This window comes from Bufo bufo, chromosome 1, assembly GCF_905171765.1.
Source record: "Bufo bufo chromosome 1, aBufBuf1.1, whole genome shotgun sequence".
Lineage (NCBI taxonomy): Eukaryota > Metazoa > Chordata > Amphibia > Anura > Bufonidae > Bufo > Bufo bufo.
Genome location: NC_053389.1, coordinates 118,714,260 through 118,731,642, shown reverse-complemented (window position 1 = coordinate 118,731,642; position 17,383 = coordinate 118,714,260). Strand labels below are relative to the sequence as shown.

Genomic DNA, 17,383 nt, shown 5'->3' with positions numbered 1-17,383 from the left:
GTGCTGTAATGTCTTCCATACTGGCCATCACAGGACATGTAAAGCTAGTTCTGCATAAAATATTAACGTGACCAGTGCATGAGGTCAGACTGGCATAGATTGGCAATGGCCAAGTAAGCAGAAGTTATTTTGGCTTCTACTGTGGCCTTCACTTTTTGTGGTATAAAAATGTCCAAGTCTAAAAGGCAGATTGGGAGTTGTAGGGGTTTGCAGACTTCCAACTGGATTTTCCGTTCATTCTCTTGAATTTGAGAAGATAACAGGTCATGGTAGACATTCACACTATAAGATATTTACCACAGCAAGACTAACAGATCTCATAAGCGCAGCTCCCTCCTGCTCACAGACCCATGAAGTAGGATCCTGGAAGAACTCTTTTGTTTGCTTAGAGATTCCAGGCTTGCTTTTACATTTTTTTTTTATGTTAGAGGTTAAAGAGGACCTTTCACTAGAATAAAACATCTAAACTAACTATACAGACGTGTAGAGTGGCGCCCAGGGATCCCCCTGCACTTACTGTTATCCCCGGGCGCCGCTCCGTTCTCCCGTTATAGCCTCCGGTATCTTCATAGTTAGGCTCCACCCAGGGGAACTGCACATCTCTTTTTAAAATGAAGCCATCAACATAGAATTCTGTCACCAAGATGGAAAGTATCTCGGTAACCTTTTGGGGTGACGATGAAATCTTGCCCTTTGTCCTCGCGCACTGACTGTTGAGCCGCTGAGTAGATATGGGATTGTTACATTGACACAATGACAGATATTTCGTGAAGTGTGGGACATTCCATTGTCTCTCTAATCATCCAGGATTATCTTTTGTACAAACCTATGACTCAGAGAATTAATTGACCAGTGATTTACGCTGAGTGTTCACACTTGTAGTATTAACCATCCAAACAGGTTCTACCAGAAGCACTAGGATGACGTCCCTCACCTCCAGGGTGTCGTGGGTAATGGGTGGATGCCAGGGATTTGGCGCAGTCTGACTGGTGAGATGCGAGAAATGAAAGCAGTCTTCTCCATCTCCTATCGCACTGGTGAAACCTCAAGAGGAGCATTTTAGATCAGCTATTGATAAAGGATGTATTGATTTTCTTTTACACGTCGGTCAGATATTTCTGCAGAAATTGCAGCCCCTTCTACCCTTGTAACCTTGTCTTTCCTTTCATTTACAGTGCTGCTAAGGGAGGAGGTGTCACAGCTGCAGGATGAGGTCCACTTGCTCCGACAAATGAAGGAAATGTTAGCAAAGGACCTGGAGGAGTCGCATGACAGCCGGTCGGCAGAGGTACTCTCTGTTACGGAGCTCAAGGTGCAGCTGGTGCAGAAAGAGCAGGAGTTGGCACGGGCAAAGGAGGCCCTTCAGGGTAATGTCTGCCAGTCTGTCTACCGCCACATTGCATGCCGGGTATAGAGAGGAGCTACCAGTGGCCTCTCTCTTCACTTAAGGAAATGTAGATGATTGGCTTAACCCAAGATTTGTCATCGCAGTTCCTCTCCTGTACCACTAAGATTTTGGTTACACATGTGACTTCTCGTATTGAGGATCCTTCTACAGAAATCGCCCCAATTTAGGAAATTAAAGGGGTTTTCTGACTATAGAAGGTTGTCCCCTATCCACAGAGTTGGGGTCCTACCACAGGGACCCCACCGATCAGGAGGGCCGCAGATAGCAGAGTACAGCGCTAGGCCATCTCTGGAACTCCCATAGAAATGAATGGAGCGACGCCGCACGTTTCCAGACTCCCACCGATCTAATAGTTATCCCCTGTCCTGTGGCTAGGGCATAACTTTCTGTAACCGGAAAACCCCTTTAACTGTGCAACACGGTCTTAATAAATAAATAGAAAATAATCCTTGTATATTAGGAATATACATAGTTTTTCCTTTTTGAATTCTTTACCATTTTCTAGAGCTCTTCTTGCTGTCAGAGGAAACCTTTTTATATTCAGAGACTTAAATGGGTTGTTCTGCTGTATGTGTGTGTATGTGTGTGTGTGTGTGTATGTATATATATATATATATATCTGTCATCCATATCTGATCGGCAGTGTTCCGACACAGCACTACTCCTCTTCATTAGGCTGCACTTAGTCTCGGAAGCGCAGTGTTATTACAAATACTCACTCCATTCACTTGAGCGAATACTTGTAATTACGTTGCGCCGCTGCTTGAAGGCAGACGCATGGAGCACCGCCTCCTCTTCAAACAGCTGATCAGTGGGAGTGACGGGTGTTGGCCCCCTGCTGGTCAGATATTGATGACCTATCCTGACGATAGGCCATCAGTATATATGGCAGGAAAACCCCTTTAACTCACCTCACTGAGCTAGACATTCACTGACAGCAAGCAGAGATATTGCAAATAACGAGGTTTTTATTTACAGGTTTTATTTAAAAATGTTGCTTCATTTGGGGCTTCTGCAGCTTTTTAGTTTCCCAGTATACAGTAGCTACAAAGTTTTCATTCTGTGATAGTCAGTCTGACAGATTTAGCAGCGCGGTCTGCAGCCCCTCTCTCATGAACAGTTTTTATACCTGATATTTCAGTATAACTTTGAGATAATAAATTAGCTTATAAGGAGAGGAAGAAGGGCTGGAGACCGAGCCCTCATACAGCCAGTCTGGCGGATTTATCATAGAATGACATTTTGCTGCGGCTATGCATTTTGAACCGTAGAAGACAAACAAAGCTAAATTTTTAATGAAAGCCTATTTGTTTTAGCCCACAATACATGTAATTAGCTCTAAGGGAGCCCATAGCCTATAAATTAGCAGTGCATAGTATGGCACTGTTCAAGAGCTCAACAAAGTTTTGAACCAGGGACTTCCACCAACATTGATTTAGCTCTTTCGCTCCCAGATATCACCTCCAAGTCTTAGGTGGAATCAAATTTTGATGACCTCAGTGTATTTGTGCTGCCCCATGTTATGTCACAGGCCCACAGTAGTTCCGTGCAGCGGCCGGGAGAGGAGTGGTAGTTGTGGCACTGACGAGAGCGATGGTGTATCGCAGTGGAGGGCGCATCCGTTCTTCCCTCAGAGGTCACCTGTCTGAAGGTGTGCCCTTGATGGTTGGCAGAGTGCTAGGCAGGAGAGCAGGAATAGATGGAGGGCTGGTGAATGATTGGGTCAATGACAAGGCCGTTGGGTTGCAATAAATCAAGTCTGTGTATAGGCAGTAGCAATGATAGTAGTAATCCTCCGTAAGTCTCGCTCTAAGTTCCCTTTGCAATCTTCCCAAATAACCACAGGCATACAGTTCTGTTCTCGTTAACTCTTTCTGCTTTTCCCGGTTGCAGCTCTGAAAGTGTAGCAAGCATTATACCCTTTCCACTCCAGAAAAGTCTTAGTGCCATAAATGTGCAGTATGGTCTGAATCCAGCTGGTCATTGGTGGTTCACACAGAGCTCACACATGCAGGTCTTTCCTCTTGCTTTGCTCAACCTAGACTTTCTAATCGCCAGGGGGTGGGACCAGCCCATCACCCTGAAAACTAGACTGTTTATTGTCCATACACTGTTGGGATACGCAGTGCATAACATTAAATCACAATATTTGACTCTTGAAAAACGGCTTCTAGCACTGATCTGCTGGGCCACTGCAGTAGTACCAGCAACACCACCACAAAAACCCGTAATATTAGGTTCCAGAAAAAAATGCAGGATTTGGAGCGTGCTAGCTGTCCTTGGGGAGAGAGCGCCTTAGCGTACTTTCACACTTGCGTTGTGAATATCCGGTTCCGGCGACAGAATTGCCTGCCAGATCCGGAAATCCATGTGCAAACGGATAGCATTTGTAGACGGTTCCAGATGCGGATCCATCTAACAAATGCATTGAAACACCGGATCCGGTATTTATTTATTTTTGAATTTTTTTTTTTTAAAGGTCTGCACATGCACAGACCATAAAACCGGATCCATTTTGCCGGAACACTTGGCATTAATGCATTTAAATGGAAAATAATGCCGGATCCTGCTTCCCGGCGAGTGTTCCGGAATTTTTTCTGGAGAAAATTTTCTCTGGTCAAATACCGTATGAGTGACTGGAGTGAAGACCTCCTGATTAGAGATGAGCGAACTTCTGTTTTAAGTTCGGCGTCTAAAGTTCGGCTTCCGGTTAGCGGAGGATCCCGATATGGATTCCGAATTCCGTTGTGGTCCGTGGTAGCAGAATCAATAATGGCCATTATTGATTCGCTACCACGGACCACAACGGAATTCGGAATCCATATCGGGATCCTCCGCTAACCGGAAGCCGAACTTTAGACGCCGAACTTAAAACAGAAGTTCGCTCATCTCTACTCCTGATGCATACTGAACGGATTGCTCTCCATTCAGAATGCATTGGGATAAAACTGATCAGTTTTTTTTCCCGGTATTGAGCCCCTATGACGGAACGTAATACTGAAAAACTTTAAAAGTGTGAAAGTACCCTTAGTCGGTGTGAGGAGACTTATAGGCCTTAATTGCTTCTCTAGAATTCTGGGAAGAAAGGAATGCAAATTAGCTCTGAAAAAGTTGTGCCTCTAATGCCAGCAGATGTAAGGCAGCTATCCTGTAAGTCAATGTTTGACCCTTTAAATAGGCCTTGAGACATGACTCGGATATATAATAAGCCAGCACCTCATCTGCAGATAGCGGTTTCCTGGTGATTGCTCCTCATTAGTGCAGAACAGAGAGTACTGGTTCAACTGGATGATAGGCCTAAGGTCTCATGCACACGAACGGATTTTCTTTCCGTGTCGTCCTGCTTTTTTTTTTTTTTTTTGAGGACCATATGGGTCCGCAAAAAAAAAAAATACTGAGTGCGTTCCGTATTTCCGTTGCGCAAAAAAATAAAACTTGTTCTATTATTGCCGGCATTACAGACAAGGATATTACTGTTCTATTAGGGGCCAGCTATTCCATTCTGCAAAATATGGAATGCACATGAACGTCATCTGTATTTTTTTGCGGATCCGTTTTTTGCGGACCGCAAAATACATAAGGTTGTTTGCATGAGCCCTAAGTCAGGATTTGGGGGGTACTATCTCTCCTTAGAGAGGGAGCGCCTTAATCAGTGTGAGGAGACTTGTAGGCCATATATGCTCCTCTGTTCTGCACTGATGAGGGGCAATCACCCCGAAACAGCTGTCTGCAGATGAGGTGCTGGCTTATTTAATATCCGACTTGCAGAAGGACCCGGCTTCGCACGGGTATATTTCATCTATTTCATTTATTGTTTGTGTGTGTCGTTAAAAGATATAGACAGTATCCCCCATAACAGTGATCTCTACAGCACCCCGCCCCTTTAACAGTAAACTACACAGTGCCCCGACTCCTTAAAATGGGACCTCTACAGCAGCCCATCCCCTTAACTTTGACCTTTACAGCAGCCCGCCCCTTTAACAGTGAGTTTCATAGCACCCCACTCCCGAGTCCCTTGACAGTGACCTCCTCAGGGGCCCACCCCCTAAACAGTGACCTCCACAGTACTCCGCTGCCTTAACAGTGACCTCCACAACAGTTGCCCCTTTAATAGTGGCTCCTGCCCCCTTAAAAGTGACCTCCACAGCGGCCTGCCCCCTTAACAGTAACATCTGTTTTGTTGAAAACGATGGTTGCGTTTTTGAGTGATCGCAGAACATACATACGTTCTTATTTGTATATATAGCAGAAGGATTTATTCATCATTTCATCTATTTCATTTAATGTTTGTGTGTGTCGTTAAAAGATAGACAGTATCCACAATAACAGTGACCTCTACAGTACCCCACCCCTTCAACAGTGACCTCCACAGCGGCCTGCCCCTTAACGGTAACATCCACAGCGCCCTCCCCTTTAACAGTGACCTCCACAGTGGCCGCCTGTTTATTAGTGACCTCCACAGTACCCAGTCTTAAGTCATTTCCACAATAACCCGCCCCCTTAACAGTGATCTCTACAGAGCTCTGTTCCCTTAAAATGGGACCTCCACTGCATCCCGCCTCCTTATCAGTGACTGTGACCTGGACAGCATCTTGCCCCCTTAACGATGACCTCCACAGTAGCCCACCCCTTTAACAGTGACCTCCACAGCGGCCGCCCCTTTATTAGTAACCTCCACAGTACCCCATTTCCTTAACAGTGATTTCCACAACACCCCGTCCCCTTAACAGTGGCCTCTACAGCAATCTGCCACTTAACACTGACCTCCATAGCGGACCGTTCCCTTAAGGCCCCTTTCACACGGGCGAGTATTCCGCGCGGATGCGATGCGTGAGGTGAACACATTGCACCCGCACTGAATACCGACCCATTCACTTCTATGGGGCTGTTCACATGAGTGGTGATTTTCACGCATCACTTATGCGTTGCGTGAAAATCGCAGCATGCTCTATATTCTGCGTTTTTCACGCAACGCAGGCCCCATAGAAGTGAATGGGGTTGCGTGAAAATCGCAAGCATCCGCAAGAAAGTGTGGATGCGGTGCGATTTTCACGCATGGTTGCTAGGTGACAGTCTATTCACTGTATTATTTTCCCTTATAACATGGTTATAAGGGAAAATAATAGCATTCTGAATACAGAGTGCTTAGTAGGTGATCAATTGAGGGTTTAAAAAAAAAAAAAAAATTAACTCACCTTCTCCTCTTGTTCGCGTAGTTCCCGGTCTCTTCTTTACTCCTCAAAAGATGAAAATACCGGCTAGGACCTGTGGTGACGTCAGATCACATGCTCCAATCACATGTTCCATCACCACGGTGATGGACCATGTGATTTGAGCATGTGATCTGACGTCACCAAAGGTCCTTTAGCCCACAGCTCATCATTAAAGAAGTAAAGAAGAGACCGGGAACTACGCGAACAAGAGGAGAAGGTGAGTTAATTTTTTTATTTTTTTTTAACCCTCAATTGATCACCTACTAAGCATTCTGTATTCAGAATGCTATTATTTTCCCTTATAACCATGTTATAAGGGAAAATAATAACATCTACACAACACCTAACCCAAGCCCGGACTTGTTTGGGTACCAAACATGCGCGATTTTTCTCACGCGAGTGCAAAACGCATTACAATGTTTTGCACTCGCGCGGAAAAATTGCGGGTTTTCCCGCAACGCCCGTGTGAAAGGGGCCTAACTGTGACCTCCACAGCAGCCTGCCCCTAGGGTGGTTAGAGATCCATTTTTAGGCAGGACAGTCCAGCTTTCAGACTCCCTGTCCTCCGTCCGGCGCAAGACCTGGACGGACACAAGGATGTTCTTTTGAACAACTCACTCTGACAGCAGCACTGTGAGCTGCAGGGAGAAAGTCACCCTCCCTCCCACCTTTGCAGCTGACAGAAGTTTATTTTTACCTTAATTTGTTCAATCCCCGTCGGCTGCGGAGTGGGAGGGAGCGTGGCTTAGTAGGACCTGGGGGCAGGGTTTAAGTCCATCTTTTTAGGTGGCCTGAATAGCCACCCTACCTGCCCCTTAACAGTGTCATCCACAACGCCCTGCCCCTTTAAAGCTGACCTGCACCAGTGAAGAAAAATGGCTGGGTGGTTATGGAAACCTGGTGTAAAACTGTGTGTATATGGAGACTGAGGGCCTGCGAGCCTCTATTGGCTGATCAGGGACATGCGACTGTGTGTATGGCAGTTGGGATATGAAGAGAGAGACTTGCAGGCTTGTATTGGCTAATGCAGGTCATTTTATGGGAATCTCTCAGGAATGGTACGTCCTAGAGAGCTGAGACCCCCACAAGATTTCTTTCCAGGTAGCAAGGAATGTGTATACCAAGTTTCGTTCAAATCGATGGTTGCGTTTTTGAGTGATCGCGGAACATACATATACACGTACATACATACATATATACGTCCTTCATATATATATATATATATATATATATATATATATATATATATATATATATAGCTGCCTTACATCTGGTGGCATCAGAGGCAGAGATTAAGAGCTCAATTGCATCCCTTCTAAGAATAAAATGCAGTATCCTATAGGCATTGGTGGCACTAGAAATTCCCCACAATTACATAATTTCTGTGGCTGGTGCAGTAGTGCCAGTGCACTTTCTCCTTTGTATAGACAAGGCCACACCGTTACCACACAAGGGCTCCATTACAGTGTAATGGGGACTTGTTGAGGGTGCCAGGGCTGTAATAACGATCCCCAGACGCGGGAGGGGAACATGTAAACTGTCCCATGTGAGGGAAAGAGCCAGACACATACCCTGCTGCTGGAGAAAATCTATCACCGCTCTGGTCAGTATCGTGCATGAGCGATTGCTTACCATCGCAGAGGCAGTGTGAGGAGAGAGGGGCGGGCACCAGAGGCTGACGTCTCGTTTACAGAGCTGGGCCACTCCCTCAAGCAGGGAGAAGCTTGTAAACGAGACGTCAGTGCCTGAGCAGGGTTGGTGACGTTGGGGGTCACATGACCCAAATGTGAACTGGCTAAACAGAGCAAAATAGCTAATGTAAGTGATTTACAAAATAGTTTAATATAATACTATAAGAGTTATTAGCATAAATTTATTTAACTCGGATAACCCCTTTAACCAGATCAAAACAATTGGACCACCCACATAACATGCTGTGATTATCTTCTGACTTGTCCGAATTTTTTATTTATTTTTTTACATTTTTAAAAAATTCTAAACAATCCTTTAAACCTCCAAGTTCTCTTACATTCTATGTTGCAGAAATATGGATGATAAAAAAAAAAAAAAATCATGAACTGTGCAAAACTTTTATAATCAACCCGCAGATCAATTGGAACCTTCAGCGTATTGTAAAAAATGCAGGTATAAAAAAACTGACATGTTAATAAAGCAATTTAAATGTATTGTCAAAGTTTTTCATTGGAGACATAATTAATATGGATCCATAATATGGAAAAGGAACCTTACAAGATCTTTAGCCATTTAGTTGCCCCTCTGGTTTTCATAGGACACCAGGGTCTGCACTAAATTAAATCCCCTTTCTAATGTTCCCTTATTCTTCAAAGATATGGACATTTGGGACTATGTTGCAAGGTGCTGGATTAGTTGTGGGAAGTTGGTTGGAATATGACTTCTTGGAACATTATTCATTAATTTCCTTCCTCTCTTCTGGTCTGTTTTGCGAAGACTTTAAAGGGTTTCTGTCACCAGAGTTAAATCAAATAAACTATCAGACATTAGCGATGCGCTAATGTCAGTTGAACCTAACCAGCCTATTCCTACTTTTACTCCAGAAATATAACTTTTATAATATGCTAATTAGCCTCTAGGTGAAGGGGGGGAGTTGCCCCGCTCCTAGAGGCTCTGTTCTCCCACCTCTGGCCACGCCCTGCTACACTAGATTGACAGGGCCAGGCAGCCTTCACCTCCAACTGCCGGCCCTGTGCGCTGGGGAAATCCTGCGCCGAATACCCTGTGCCCTTCACTGCCTGCCCCGAATACTGAACGGGACGGTGCAGGCGCAAGATTTAGACGGCAGACAGGGTCGGCAGTAGGAGACCAACGCTGAATGGCCCTGTCAATCTAGAGTAGCAGGGAGTGGCCAGAGGTGGGAGAACAGAGCCTCTATAGGAGCAGGAACAACGCCCCCCCCCTGCACCTAGAGGCTAATTAGCATATTATAAAAGTTATATTTTTGGAGTAACGGGGGCATAGATAAAAGTAGGAATAGACTAGTTAGGTTCAGCTGACATTAGCACATCGCTAATGTCAGCTAGTTTAATAGGGTTAATTCTGGTGACAGAATCCCTTTAACCGCTGTTAAAAACTTTTTGGAAGACTTTTATGTCTTGTTTGTTTTGCCACCATTTTCTGTTCAGCTACCATCAGTGGTCTAGCAATTGGTGCTGTAGAGGTGGTAGTCATATCTGTTCCCCGGGGACCCAGAGGTATTTTTTTCCACTGAGATTCCAGTATTTTAAATGGCACACGAAGGAGCTATTTGCAGATTGTGCACAGGGGCAGTGTTGCACCTCTAAGTTCCAGGTAAACCCTCTGCTCTATTTTTGCAACGGTATTCACCCCTTATATAGAATTACATTCACTATAATGCTTGAGTCGCACATATATTTGGTTTTGATTAGGTTTTTTCCAGCCTTTTTTTTTTTTTGGGCTTTTTTTTCCCCCACACATTTCTGACGTCTCTTTTTTCCTATTGAGAAGTGCATGTGAAGAAAAAATGCCGTAGCATGCTGCTATTTTTAAAAATAAATGCCACTGACAAAACACTCCAAAAATAATGCACCAACAACGCGTAAAAAAAAAAAAAAAAAGTATGAAAGGTCCCTTCACACAAAGTTTTGGTCCTGGAGCTTTGAGGCTTTTTGTTATAGCACCTGGCGTTTTTTGCATGCCCATCATATTTTATTTTTTATAGGAAAGTGTGTACCCCCTGTAATGTTACTGTAGAGCTGTATAGAGAAAAAGAATTGGTAAATAAAACACTATTAGGACACATTAGAAACACCATTGCACATACATTTTTTTTATAATATTTTTTTACAGTGACAGAAAAAATTGTTTTCTTTGGGGGGAAAAACACCAGATGCAGAGCGTGCTGCGATCATAAAAAGAAAAGAAAACACAATTGGCCCAAAAAACACAATTCAAGAGTGAAAAAGCCACTCCAAAACAAGCACTTGTTTGTCCTGCCTTTAATATTTCTCGTAGACTTCCATGTAACATCTGAAGCTAGTGTTTTTGCTTAAAAAAAAAAAAAAAGTGCGACACCAGCTGTTTTTCCCCAGTAAGGCTTTGAATGATGCGGGATGACATAAGCCAGCCATGCTGTTTCCTGTTTGGATAAGCGCCGCACTACTTGGGATTAGCAATGCTTATTTGAAGTAACATTTTATTTGACAGAAGCTTTCATGAGATCCCCTGTCTCCCTGCTCTGTCCACATTTAATCTGACCTCCTCCCCCTCGGCGGGTACAGGAGGGCAGGACGGTATCTGCTCTCCCAGGAATTTTGTTGATCTAGGATTCCCGGCCATTTGTATAAATGGGCATTAACGAGGTGTCATTCAGAGCCCGCGTCAGCACCCGGCAAAGCAGGGCAAGTGCCAGGGCCCACTGCTCTTGGGGGGGGGGGGGCACTCAAGTCTAATCCCTGAACAGTAGGGAATCCTGAAGAGTTGGACTCTTCCTGACTTAGGGGTCCCTGCTCTGACTCAAAATATGGATATTTCCATATATGGAATCATTGCTATGACCATGAAGGGGGTATACCCAAGCATTGTCGGTATGCTTGGGGACACCCTCTATATTTAAGTCTAATTATTCTCTTTCTAAAATGATCCTGCTGGGATTTGAACTCACAACCTTCTACATTAAACGCAAGAACCTTAACCACTGAGCTATTGAGCTCAATGCTAAGCTGTGACAGAAAAACCTCATAGTAGTTTTTCATGTATTAGGTAGTCCTATACAGATGTGTCTTTTTTTTTTTTTATTGTAAAAAAAAATGTATGCCACAAAATAAATATCATTAAAAAAATATATATATATAAAATCATACCTCTGATATACATGACTGCATAATATGTGGGAAACTACTACTGAAGTTTTTAGCCATAATATAGTTACAGCAGGTTACTGTGAAGCTCTATAGATCAGTGGTTAAGGTTCTTGACTTTAATGTAGATGGCTGTGAGTTCCCAGCAGAATCATTTAAAAAAAATAGAGGCTAAATAAAACTTAAATAGACACACCAACCTTTTTAATTTGTGTAACTATTATTTTTTGTTGGGAAAGGTGGCAACCCTAACAGAACCCCGGTGACCCCCTAACTTTTTTTAAGTTATGTTTACGGACATTTGTGGGGGCTCATTTGAGGGACAATCTGTCTTTTTTTTTACAATACCATTTTGGAGTGTATATGACTTGATCACTTTTTATTCAATGAAAAAAACGGCAAATCAGCCTTTTTTTTTTTCTTTTTTCTGTTGCATCCTTTACCATATGGGCTAACTTTCTTTTTTTTATATATATATATATATATATATATATATATATATATATATATATATATATATATATATATATTTTAATAGTATGGGTGTTTGTTTTTTTGTTTTTTCATGCGACGATGCCCATAATGTTCTTTTTTTTAATTATTATTATTATTATTATTATTTTGGGGAAAGTAGGGTGATTTTACTTTGTTTTTTTCTATATTTTCAAAACTTTTTTTCTTTAACTTTTTTTCATTACTTTTCATCAGATTGCAACTTTACGGAATAATGGAAATTGCTCCATTATTCTGTATAGAAATCACTATATCACAGTTTAGTGCTGCCACCTAGTGGCCTGAACTGGGATAATGAGCCTGGAATCCTAGTACAGGGTGCTTTCCCTGATCTCCGCTGGGGGAAGGCACGTCTGAGCAGGAAGCCCGCGCAAAACGCTCTCAGATGCCATGGTGACATTTGACAAATCCCACAAGGGGGCCCACAGAGATTTATCGCCCAAGGGCCCACATGGACCTGGAGCCGTCCCTGCCATTAAAGGGGTTCTCCTGAAATGATTTAAAATGGCCAGCAGCAACCTGTCCTAAAATATGAGCAGAACTGGTTTCCATCACTTGTAAAGCTGCCTGGGAGGGGAGGGAGCCGGGCCTCACTACACACTACGCTCTGGCACTTGTATATGCTACATATTGGTGGGTTTTCCTGTCAGGCTGCTCAGCCATAGTGACATATCATAGACAGGATCACATCATTACCATCTATTGTAGAACATTGTAGGGTATAAGGCCCCGCCCTCTCATCCCCCTAGGCAGCTCTGCAAGTGGAAGCAACCAGTCCTCTTCACACTCTAAGCCAGGTTGCTGGCGGCCATTTTTAATCATTCCCGGAGAACCCTTTTAAAGTCCAGTTATCAGAGAAAAGTTGAGAATGGATCCGGTTAAATTATCTCCCAAATGAACAAGACGGCACCAAATCCATTGTAAGTCAATGAGCGCCAGATTTTTTTAATATATTTTTTATTTATTTATTTTTTTCACGTATGAAATGAGAAGAGATGGATCCATCTTGCTTAGTATCCCATGATGCACTCGAGCACTGCTTGCAGCGCTTTGGTGTGCATCATGGGAACGCAACGAAATGGAAGGCAGTACATTCTGGTGCACTCCGTTCCGGTTTGTTCAGTTTTGTCCCCATTAACAATGAATGGGGGCAAAACTGTAGCATTTTCCTCTGGTTTTAAGATCCCCTGACAGATCTCAAAACCGGAAAGGAAAACGCAGATGTGCGAGTAGCCTAAGGTCTGCTCAATAAGTAGGCAAGAAATAGGGGACAAATGAAAAAGGAAAAAGACTGCGAAATCAGACTACACTGTATTTGTAGTCTGTAACCGTAGAGACGCAGAGAATATTTATAATCAAGACTATTTACAAACTTTCTTTTATATTTGGTTTCTTGTGAGCAATGTGCACATACCAGTTTAAAATGATCAGCTCACGTTCAAGGCATGTACACATGGGCCATGAGGTCGCTGGGTGTTAAAGGGGTTGTCTGAGTGTTTAATACTGATCACCTGTCCTCAGGTCATCAATATGGGACTCTTGGTTCCCCTCTGACCAGCTGTTTGAGGAGGCTGCAGCACTCCCATGAGCACTGGCCACCCACTGGATAGCGCCTGTGCTTTATATTGCAGCTCAGCCCCATTCACTTGAATAGGACTGAGCTGCACTTCGGCCATGTGACCGATGAACGTGATGTCACAGGCCTAGAAAGAGGCTGCGGTGCTTACTGAAGTGCCGTGGTCTCTTCAAACAGTTGATCGGCGGCGGTGCCAGGAGTCGGACCCTCACCGATCAGACACTGATGGCCAGTTCTGAGGATAGGCCATCAGTATTAAACACTCGGATGACCCCTTAACCCTTGTTTTTTTTTTTGGTTGTTTTTTTGTTTGATTGATGGGATCGTTGATAAAAAAGGAAGTGCCATGTGACCGTAAAATGGCTTTTTTCTTGGGTAGCTTACATGGAGGCACGTTCCTCTTGTTGTTGAGTCTGAGACCACTACATCCCCCATGTGCCTTAGCAATGCCCAGACACTACTAGAAGTCCTGGCTCTCCGTAGCGGCCTTTTCCACCTACTTCTGTAAGAATAGCTATTGTACCGTGACTGAGAACAGGTGCACAGGATGTGCGGGGAGCTCCCCGGGGGCTGCGGGAGACCTGGAACAATAACCTCACACCGCTGTTCATCTGCACACAGTTTCCATTCACTAATGTGCAGCACATTGTGGGCGCTCACATCTATATGGGCTGCATTGTCAGAATCCAAATTCCTCTCATCGCTGCCTCCTGTCTGAGTTCAGTCGCCCCACCCAGAACTATTACATAATGTCGCCGACTTCATTATGTTCTCCTGAGTGGATTTACAGGGGCAGCTGAGGATAAAAACCTTATATTGTGGGCTGTAGGGCAATAGATGCTTAGACATCCGGCAAGAGCTGATGTTGGCTATATTAGTTAGGACTTGTAGTTCTGGAATTTTCCGGAATAAAAATTTCAGGACACTGGTGTATTCACGTGTATCAGATATGCCTAATCCTACATGCATTCACAGGATCCACAAAAGAAATTGAGGTGGACACTCTGATTTCTTCCGAGGATGTGCAGTGGTGGTGAATCTTCATGTGAATTAGTGGGGCCAAAGCTCATCTTTCCCATGCAGAATAAGGAAGAGAAATTAACTCTGGGTGGTGCAGCGCCTTACTGTAGCCAAAGCCATTTACACAGTCGAGTCACATTGTTATGACCACCAGCTAAAATCCAGAGTAGCCGCCATGTGCAGCATGGACAGCAGCTAGACGGGCAGGGAGTGACTCAGTAAGGTCCTGGTAGGTTGTCCTAAGTATCTGGAGCCATGCTGACCGCAGTGCATTCCACAGCTGCTGGAGGGTGCAAGGGGGAGGATCCATAGAGTAAACATGACGATCAAGGAGGTCCCACAAATGCTGAATTGGGTTTATGTCTGGGGAACTAGGGGGCCAGGGTAGTACTTGGAGGTCTTGGTCATGCTCTTCCAACCAATGCCAGACATTTCGAGCCATGTGACATGTCTCATTGTCTTATTTGAAGATCCCATCCCCCATAGGGAAGACAATCGGCATGTATGAGTGTAAGTGATCTGCAAGGATGGATTCATGCTCAGAGTGGTTGCAAGTGCCTTCCACATAGTTGAGTAGGCCCAGAGAATGCCACGAGAACATTTCCCAGACCATAACGCTGCTACCACCAGCCTAGGTTCTTCCAGCAATGGTTGCAGGAGGTTTCTTGCCAACGTTCATTCAATGAAGCAGAAAAAGTGACTTCTCAGAGAAGGCAGAGGTCCAATTCCATGAGTGCCATGAAAATTGAAGCCTTTTCTGCTGATGCAATTTTAATAGCAGAGGTGCAGTGACCATCCGTCTGCTTTGGAACCCAATTCACAGTAGGGTTCACTGAACTGTTTTAGAGACACGTCTGGTGGCCCCCTGGTCCATTTTGGCGGTGAGCTGCTCCACTGTAGTGTCAGTCCACCTTCATAACCTAGGTTCACATCTCACATCAATGGCACGTGGTGCTCCGCAGTTTCCACATTGCTTATTCACAATGGTGCCATCTGTCTGCATGATGCACGTTCACCACAGCAGCACAAGAGCAGTTCACAAACTGCACAGTCTCAGAAATAAGTAATACCGCCACCCTTGGCCCAAAAGCCAATCATCATAACTCTTTGCAACTCTGATAAATCGCCCCTTTTACCCATGACAGCAGCGAGGGATGTGTGTGCAGACAGCCTATCACACCCTATATACCCTCCGAGCCAGCTCACCACCGGGACGTCCTTCATGAGCTACACACTGCAGACCTAGGAAGTGGTCATAATAATGTGACTCGACTGTGTGATTACCATTAAAGTAGTTAGGTTGTTTCTTTGTTGTGTTTTTTTTTTTGTTGTTTTTTTTACCCATAGTGCAGAAAACAATTCACCCACTGGTCAGGTCCAGTTTTTAATAATTGAACAGCAATAAATAGAAATTTTCCAGTCCGCAAAAAACGTATCTGCAAAAAATATGGATGACGTCCGTGTGCATTCCTTTTTTTGCATGAACGCAACAGCTGGCCCCTGATAGAACAGTACTATCCTTGTCCGTTATGCGGACAATAATAGGACATGTTCTATCTGTGAACAGAAATACGGAAACGGAAGGCATACGGAGTAACTTAGTTTTTTTTTTTTTTTGTGGATCCATTGAAATAGGAAAAAGGCCTTAGGCAAGAGGCCTTAGTCAGAGAGCTGCACTTGGTAGAAGTCCGGTTGCTCAGACTTGTTCATATCATAATGAATGATGGAAGAAGTGGAACTGGCCATGGAAAAATCCATTTGAGTGCAAATTTCCAGCAGTATTTCAGCTCGCTGAGGTCTCATTTTGTATATTTAATACAAGATTTAATTTACGATTATCATTTACTAGCCTAATGTATACAAGGGTCCGTGTGTATTGTATTGATTTTATGCTCCCCCTAGTGGCTGCCTATTCATAACAAATGTCAACACAGATGAGAGTAAATGCTGGAAGATTCTTGTGTGTTCTGCCCAGTGAGACGTCTAGAGCATTATTACTCTGCTCTCCTGACATATCTGTTTTAGTTAATAATTTAAAAAATATATATTTTAAGTAACAATCCTTTATTACCATTTCTTAGAATCCTGCATTGAGCTGTCCCTCTGTTATTCCTTCTTGAAATACATGAATGAATTAACTGGTTGCCACCGTAGGGAGCTTGTTGTTGCACGCCCGTACTGTGGGGACACACACAAAGGGGAAGGTAACACCCAGTTGTCCGTTTATTCAGGAGGAGTAACGGAGGAATGAGACCATGCAGAGTTACAAAGCAATGAAGAATACTAGTTGCATTAAGGGGAATGCAAGCATTTACTAAGTTGGACATATCAGGAGAGCTAACGGGTCCTCTGTAAAGGGCTATTTCCATCTTGTACAGTGATGTCATATTGTTCGGATGGGGGCCTGTCCCCTGGATCCACACTGATCCGGAGACTGAAGGGGTTGTGCAGCAGCTGAGACCTGCATTATGAGGTTGTGCAGCAGCTGGAACATGTACCTATATGAAATGCACTGCAGTGGTTGATGAACCTCATAAAGAAGCAGTGGGGATCATTTACAAAGACTAGCGTTTTACGCCGGTCTTTGTTTTCCCTGTGCGCTGCCGGAGGATTCGCTTAATTTATGAAGAGGCGTGAGCAGGAAGAGATAAGCAGTGTCTGTGTAACGCAGATGCTTATATTAATATCACTGCATTTGCAGACATGCTGGCGGAACGTATGCATTGATGTATATTATATGTTGGTAATGTGAATAGAACACCCTGTGAAAAGGGCCGTCTGCTTATCCGATAATCTG

At 44.0% G+C, this 17,383-nt stretch overlaps 1 protein-coding gene across 1 annotated transcript in view; it reads left to right on the top strand.

Annotated features, from left to right (window-relative positions):
- The window catches only part of KAZN (kazrin, periplakin interacting protein), a 182,906-nt gene that overhangs the window by 106,826 nt on the left and 58,697 nt on the right, over positions 1 to 17,383 (top strand). Inside the window, 1 exon segment of the mRNA XM_040428799.1 lies at positions 1,176 to 1,367. Within this exon segment, the coding sequence (XP_040284733.1) occupies positions 1,176 to 1,367 (192 nt within the window).